Source organism: Solanum tuberosum, unplaced genomic scaffold (genome assembly GCF_000226075.1).
Source record: "Solanum tuberosum cultivar DM 1-3 516 R44 unplaced genomic scaffold, SolTub_3.0 scf00122, whole genome shotgun sequence".
NCBI classification, from domain to species: domain Eukaryota; kingdom Viridiplantae; phylum Streptophyta; class Magnoliopsida; order Solanales; family Solanaceae; genus Solanum; species Solanum tuberosum.
Genome location: NW_006239050.1, coordinates 973,567 through 982,038, shown reverse-complemented (window position 1 = coordinate 982,038; position 8,472 = coordinate 973,567). Strand labels below are relative to the sequence as shown.

The 8,472-nt window shown below is 29.8% G+C and overlaps 1 protein-coding gene across 1 annotated transcript; it reads right to left on the bottom strand.

The window, feature by feature from the left end:
* Positions 1-2,378: 2,378 nt before the first annotated feature.
* LOC107061222 (uncharacterized) lies at positions 2,379-7,495 on the bottom strand. The gene is made up of 4 exons (XM_015310077.1): positions 7,439-7,495; positions 4,413-4,679; positions 3,498-3,650; positions 2,379-2,462 (listed from the first exon to the last, which is right to left on the bottom strand). Exons 1-4 carry the CDS (start codon positions 7,493-7,495, stop codon positions 2,379-2,381), a joined length of 561 nt encoding a protein of 186 aa, XP_015165563.1.
* Positions 7,496-8,472: the final 977 nt, after the last annotated feature.

Below are 8,472 nucleotides of genomic sequence, written 5' to 3'. Positions count from 1 at the left end.
TTATTAACAGTTATGTACTTTTGAACTTTCAGGAAGTAAATGCTGCTGTTTGGACAACGAATCTACTCCTTGCTGATTGCATGGGTTGCAATGAAGAAGGATGGGCTTTCTCTAGTTATTCGTTGTAATGTACTGATGTTATTTCCTTGTGTGTAGAACAAGATTTACATATGCTCGCCGATTACATTTCACATTTTTCACATTTTGTTGGTACCTTTTGAAGTTGGTTGATATAAAATTAATGTCTACTGAAAATTTCTATTACAAGGCTCGGAATAGTTATTTAAAAGGTATTCAATGTTCATAATTTTAAGGCAACTAAATAACTAGAAAATAAATGTTATCTGATTCTTGAAATGAAAAAACGTTTGCTCTTGATGGATTTCATAAAAAAAGCATTAAACATAACATGACCCTTAACTTGCCTTCAGAGGACAACTATGACCTCCAACTTTGATTGCGCACAAGTTGACACATAAAATTGAACAAGTAGATAGACCCATGTGTCTTACATGACATAATACACATAGGACGCCACATAGGACACAAAATTGTCATGTAGGGTGTTATGTAGGATGAATGTGTATATTTGTTCAATTTTATACAAGTTTAAGTGTCTACTTGTGCACACCCAAAGTTAATGGTCATAGTTGCAGCATACGTCAATTTAAGGGTCATGTTTATGTATTATGCCTAAATTGTTCACTATTTTCGCTAGAATAACTTTCATTAGAACAAGGAGATCATGTTTTCGTAACGTATTCTCATTACTTGAACTAATTATCTCATAATATTAGAAAGTACTATGTTTCGCATACTTGCATTGGTCTACTGTGTATTGCGCATTTTCAGAAAATGATTGTCACTTATTAATGTATTCTAGCAGCTATTTATTATTAAATCTTTTCTCTTGGGCATTCATGATCTTCAATTGATGAAACAATTTATTGATATGTTATATATGCAATGAATGGATTTAATATGTGCACAGGGTGATTTTTATGATGAAACTATTTTAAGAACAAAATCTGAATTTAAACTAGGGAAAAAGCTCAAATATGTCATTGAACTTTGAGAAAAGACTTTTTTATGTCATCTATTAAAAGTTTGGCTTATCTATGACATTGTCGTTTGAAAAAAGACTCATCCATGCTATTATTTCTTAACTCCAGTTTTGCAAAACTATTTTTCACCTCAAAAAAACCCCAAACAAACTTTTAACACTTTTCAATTGGGGTTTTGGATCAAGTGTGCTCTTTTTGCTTCTTCATTCTCAAGAACTCATAAAGAAGTCCCAAATTTCCATAATCTTCAATTTTTCATGGAATCACCTCTAATTTCGGTCACATTATTTGAGTTCTTGAGGATGAAGAAGCAAAAATAGTACATTTGATCGAAAATCTCAATTGAAAAGTCTTACATGTTGTTTGTGTTAGGATTTTGCTCTTATTTTCTTATCTTATTTGAGTTTTATTTTTCTTTTGAAGGAAAGTCAAAGCACTACCATAATTGCTTTTACTTTCTTTTTTTTTAAGAAAAATATAATTTTTTTCCATATTTGGTTTATTTTCTTAGAGGAAAATTATGGAACTCTATAAATTGAAGACCCCTCTTCTGGTACCAGACCAAAATAATAAAATATACAATGTAGTCATTAAAAAGTTTTGTTTATGGGGAGATTATTCTCCCAATAGAGTTTATATTTTTTTTTATATTAGTTTTCATATGTAGGTCAATTGGTCAAACCATATAATAATATTATGTTTTTAGTATAAGTTTTTGTCATCTAATTTATCAGAAACAGGATTTGCAATTGTAAGTTTCCGCATGACGCCTTGATTTCTTTAGAACCGAACAGTTTGGGGTCTTGTTGAGGTAAAAAGTGATTTTGCAAAATTGGAGTTAAAAAAAATGGCATGAATGAGTCTTTCTCTCAAACGGTAATGATATAGATGAGTCAAAATTTTAATGGATGATATAAATAAGTTTTTTCTAAAAGTTCGATGTCATATTTGAGCACAACCTTAGATTCAACTTGCTACTGACTAAATTGAGATGTAGGGAGTGAGGATGAACTAGTCTAACATTATGAAGCTGTTAGACTGAAAACTTTGATGGAGACTTATTATTATTTTTTAGCCCGAGTAAGAACACTACCTAAATTAAAAATAAGAGGCGCTTTAAAAGAGATATCATGCGTCCACGTATACTTTTAACCACAATGACAATGCATGCAAGAAAATTAGGTTCCAAAAGTCTTAATTAAAACTACAAATAGTTGAAACCACATACGTTTTTCAAGTAGCAGCATAAAATCACACAGTTGAAAATTCTTCAAGCAAAGTACTTCAAAATGATCAAATTAAAACAAAGCATGTTTATTTTAAAGGAGCTCTGCGAGGAATTCCCTTCCTCTTGCGCTTCCGCTTCATCTCAGCAATCTTTCCCCATTTGGCTTCCACCTACAAATTCCATCATAACATATGTTATTCGCAAAAATATTTATGTGTATTGACCGTGTAAATATATAATAATACTCTAGTTGTCTCAATTTAAGTGTCTCGTTACTTTTTTTTCATTCTGTCTCAAAAAGAGGGGGTTTCCCCTATATTTGGTGTAAAGAACTCAAATCCAATATAACAATAACCACTTCTCAACTATATTAATAAAACTAAAGTTCAATTACAATTCCCAAAAGTAAACGTAACAACTAAAACATTAAAACCCCAAACAAACATATAGAAATATCAAACGTAAGACTAGATATTGATTGGAGGAAGAAGGGAGATGAGAAAATACAGACACTTCAGAAGGGAGATGAGGAGAACTAAACTTTCACACAACAATAAGCCTAACCTATATTTCCAACTTCTCTTCCTTTTAGACTGGTTGCTACATAGATCTCAATTCAACATTTGTGAAGGTCTTTCGATCTTATTTCTTGACCCAATAAATGACTTCGTGACGTCAAATTCCATGTCGTACTTGGGTTGATTCATAACATTTAGTACTTCATTTGTTCCAATTTATATGACACACTTTTGTTTTTTGTCAGTTTCAAAAATAATGATACAATTCTATATTTTCTAACAATTTAGCTTTAAAATATTCATTTTACCTTTAATGAGAGTTTTTAAGCAACACAAACATCCATGATTTGTTTTGGACCATAAATTTCAAGTCTTTCTTTCTTTCTTAAAATCCATGTCAAGTCAAACAATATCACATAAATTGTGATGGAGGGAGTACGTTTTTTCAATTTCCACATTCTATTTAGGATTATACAACAACAACAACAACATACCTAGTGATATCTAACAAATGAGGTCTGGAGAGGGTAGAATGTACTCAAACCTTACCACTACCTCGTGGAAGTAAAGAGACTATTTTCGATCAATCATAATTTCCAGATTTCAATTTCAAAAAAATATTAAAAAATAAAATAAAAATCATCGCCAAACAACTACTTAATTTGAAACGGAGGAAGTGATATGTACCTGGCAAGCAATGGAACAGAATTGAAACTGTTCAGGGTCATGCAATCTCCTTTTGCAAGTGAGACAAGTAGGATCTCCAGCAATTAAAGAGCCAGACCCACAATGTGGCAGAGGATTCAAAGCAATTACCCATTTCTTGTTGCATCTGTATGGCTGCAAATAGAAAATTATATATATCTCATCACTAACATATAAATGCTAATTATGTAAAAAAAAAAAAACAACAAATCTTTGTTGTAAGACTATATATACATGTGTGAAATAAGCAATCATTGTGCAACCGGAAGAAAAACAACTTGAAGTTTAACTTCAAATATTTTTGCATGATTTTCAAACAAAAATAGCTGAACTTCATCGATATGTACAAGAATTTCAGGCAAACACAAAAAAAGCAACCATATGTATCTTAAGTTCTAATCGAAAATGATTAAACTTTAGCCATTTTGTTCAAGCTCAACTTCAAACAAATGGGTAGACTTGCAAATTTTTACCCACAATATGACTTAACTAGTGGGTCCAAACAGAGATGGCTCAAGGATACAGCTAGTAAAACACTTACTTTTAGACAAAGGCCCAAAAAAAATAATAGTGACTTTATGAATTTATTGTCACTTAAAACAGAAGATTATAATAAAAAGTACAAATTTTATATATGTATATATATATAAACTATCTACTTTTTATCATAAATATTTTTAAATTTTGAATTAAAAATCTCAAATTTTATATTAATAAATAATATTTTTACAATAACATCCAAAATAATATAGTATGAACAAATAATTAACATCTCATTAACTAATATTTAATTCTCACTCAAATGTTCAAATAAATTAATGTCCAGAGCATCAATTCATAATCAATATAATCTCTTTTCATTTCTAGTTGTAACTATCTATATCAATTTAAATTTACCTGAATTAATTTGCAGTCAATATACTTCTCCATCTGCTCGAGAGGAACAACGTCTTTGTAAACATGTCGATAAATCTTTAGCTGGTCATGATCATTGTGTTTGTTTGAAGAGATGCAATACATGCATAAATCTGAATCGCATGTGATACAATACTTGCTCAGTTCATTCTTTTGAAGTTCATCATGCACCAAACATGCCCCAAAGAATGTCTTTTTCAAAAGTAGTCCTAGCCATGTTGGCATATTCCTGCTAGGTTCCAATTCTCCCTACAAATATAATCATTATAATAAAATAGACTATGATATTTTCAATTGATCTGATTGAATTGCAAAAGTTTTTCTCACTTTCCAAAATATAGTAATCTTACCTGAAGTAATATTATCATCAAATATACATAGTACAAGAAAATAAAAAATACTTATCAAGCTAATTATCTCTTGAAACAGTCTTTCTCATTATTTGAACAATAAATTTACTTGAAACGATATTGTCTTCAAATATACATATATCAAAAGAATTATCAAGAAAATAAAATACTTATCAAGCTAATGATCTATAAAGGTTTAAAATTCTACTAAGGCAGTGTAAATTTTAAGAGAAACTAAGACTTCACTTCTTTATGTATAATCAGAAATGTATGTTAAGATTTTATTGACCTTTCCGCGAGGTTTCATCTTATCTTGCATATTAATCTAATCTTGAAACTAAGACTTCACTTCTTTACATCGTCAACAAAATACATATTAATCTAATCTCAAACGTATGTGTGAGATATTTCATCTTATCTTGCACACCAAACGATCCTAGTACTCATGGCATTTGTATAAACCTCATCCCTTATCTTTCCATCACAGAGAGAAACCACATCACCTACTATGAGCTTGTGTGACAGTTCTTCTTTTTAGAGATACATCTGGTACATTCGGAACACACTAATTTAGATTTGGATCACATAGATTCCATTGAGGGGAAAATATTCCTTAACAAGCTTTCTCCACTTAGAAGGTTCAAATGAGATATTATTAAGAATGAAGGAATTTCATCCATCTGATCACACCCTTGATGATGCACACCAATAATAAATGAATGATTCTTTTACGACATGTAAGCTTGATTTTTTTTATTTAGTCAAGCATATGGAAGTATTCAATAAAGGAATGACTATGAGACTTAAATTAACTTTTATCAGAGAATTTGGAGGGTTCATCAAGTTTTTTTTTTTTGCCTCACCTCCCTAATAGGAATAGGGGTAATTTACAAATAGGGCTAAATAAATTCGCCAATCAAAATATTAAGAAATATTATTTGAATTTCTTCATTCGAAGTAAATTCCTCCAAACTCAAAATATTAACATAGAGAAGTACCCTTGACCAAAATAGATCTCTTACAAAGTATACTTGAATAGGTTTATTGAAGGTTCCTATTGGCATGCATTCAATAGAAATCAAGCCTATAAATTCATCAATTATGAGTCAGGTACCTTCACATAACTGACATAGAACTAGTATTTTCTCTTACATCCCACTATACATGCAACAGAGTCTAGAGTTTACATGTGAATCAAAATTTTATTTTACTTCATCTTTTTATATTTATTTGTCAAGAAAATGCTGACATATTTATAGGTTGAAAAGAGGGTTTGAAGCAAAAAGATAATACTCTAACATACTAGGAAGTTGGTTTGTAGCAAATAGGAAGTTGGCTTGACATGTTTAGGAGTGTTGTTGAAGTATAACTAGTGGCTCCAAATACATAGCCTGAATTAAGAGAGAGAAGCTCGGATCAAGTCCATGAACCAAGTTGAAAGAAAGAACTCAACAAAGACATAGAAAATAGGGTTTTATGGGATGATTTAGGGTAAAATGGTCATTTCATTCTATGTCGTGAAAATGCTCCCTTTCTAATGTGAAAAGAAGTAGAATGAACAACTAGAACACAAAACCGTTGAAAGTTTTACATATTCTAGATGCCATAAGAGGAAAAAATATGTACATGACATCAAAGTAGATTATAGTTAAAATTACAAAACCGTTACACGTTTAATTTTACGATACAAACAAGTCGTTAAAGCACACGACGACTCCCGCCTCCCTTATAACATGACAAGAAAATGAGACATTATATCCTTCTACACATTAATACTTACCTAAAAATTTGGGGTTGATGACTCAATTTTCTTTTTGTCTTTAATAATTTTGAACTACTTAAACATATCATCATAAAATGCAATAAACAAATGTGTAATCATAGTATACCTAGTGCTCTGTAACTCTTATTTTATTCATATTTACAAATAATTAGATGAGGTTTGTTACCTTATTAGGATATGTAAGTAAGGTCTAGTCCCCTTCTTATACTTATCCTTACTAAGAATGTTTTAATTTTATTAATAAACAACTACTAGACATGTGGTATAAAATCGTCAAAAAAATCTTTTATTTTGTAAAGACATGTATACACATCTAACATCAAAGATTATCAAGAAAAGACTTTGAAATATAAAATCAAGAGTAAATTTAATGATTGAAATATATATAAAATGTTACATCACTCAATTATACCCTCTAATTAGTAGAATTCTTGACTGATTAAAAGTTGTGATATTGAAATAAATCTAAAATAACTGTAAGAAGTAATTATTTCATAAAATTAGTCAGGAAAACTTCCTAATATATACAATTTAGATCCAAATTTAGTCATAACACAACTTCACATAGTAGATCCAAATTCAATTTCTTGAAAATTCGCTATCTTTTATACAAATCAATTATGATGCTACCAAACATATAGTTAGCCTCATGAAATTTTATCAACAATCAAAGGAAAAATATAATTTTCTATTTCCTTTTTGAAATACAAATGCATAAACAAAATGGTAAAAATTATATCTCACACAAAAATATAGCAATAAACAATCAATTTCGAATGAACTAAAATCCAATTATAAGATACCTAACTCTAGAATATTAAAACTAACAAAAAAATAATAATTGAAAATTAGTAACGCTACACATATATACGTACCTGCTCATTTGTTTCTAAAGGTGATGAATCAGAGCTATTCATTTTTTCTTCTTCCATTTTTCTCCTCTCTAGAGTGTATCAATTTTCTGAAAATGGTATTTGAAGAAGACACATAAAACTACTAGTAGGATTTTATAGCTAATGTAGTTTTTCCTTGAAGTGTACTTAGTTGGCAAGACAACAATTGAAGTAATAAAGACAATTTTTTTAGTCAAATAAAATTTTGTTTAGAAGAACATAAGGTCAAATGGGCCCCCAGTTTTTTAACTGTCCGTTATATTTCAAGAGACAATGGAGATATGTTCGATGAGGAAATGTGGAACATTTCTTCCAGTTTTACCCTTAAGATGAGAGGCGATGGATCCAAGGCATATTTTCAAATCGATAGGACCTAGAGTTTTTGAGGTCGAATTATATGTATGTAATGGACAATATTGTCATTTCATTTTGCTTGCCAAATAGTGTGAACATAGAAATGTTTTGTAACTCTATGAATTTTTTCCCTTATCTATTCTAGTCCTCCATTTTAAATTTTTTCCCCAAACAATCCTATATGTGAAGTCCAAGTTTCTCCAAGTAAGGGGTTTGTACACATTTATGATTTTACCATGTATGAGGTAATCAGATTTAGTAAATTTGAAATCAAGGAAAATTATTAATTGTGTGTGTCAATTTTGATTTTACTTAAAATGGAAAAAAATTAAAAGGAAGAGGTAATTCATTTTATTCTCTCTTTACATGTCAAGCTTGTTGATGATTCAACAATATTGTCTTGAGATACATCTCATAATTTAAGTATGTGATAAATGGTTATCGGATCCATTAATATTTTTTTAGGTTGAAACTTGTTGATGTGTCAACAAAGTCGTATAATTTAAATTAACAAGAAAATATAACCTATAAAAAATAGAAATACGTACGCTTAATCATGTAAGGCCTTTGAAAAGTTTATACATATTTTGGTCATAATTGAAATATATATATCACGTTAAAGGTGCTTTGGCTGATTTATCCCAATATATAAATGAACTTTT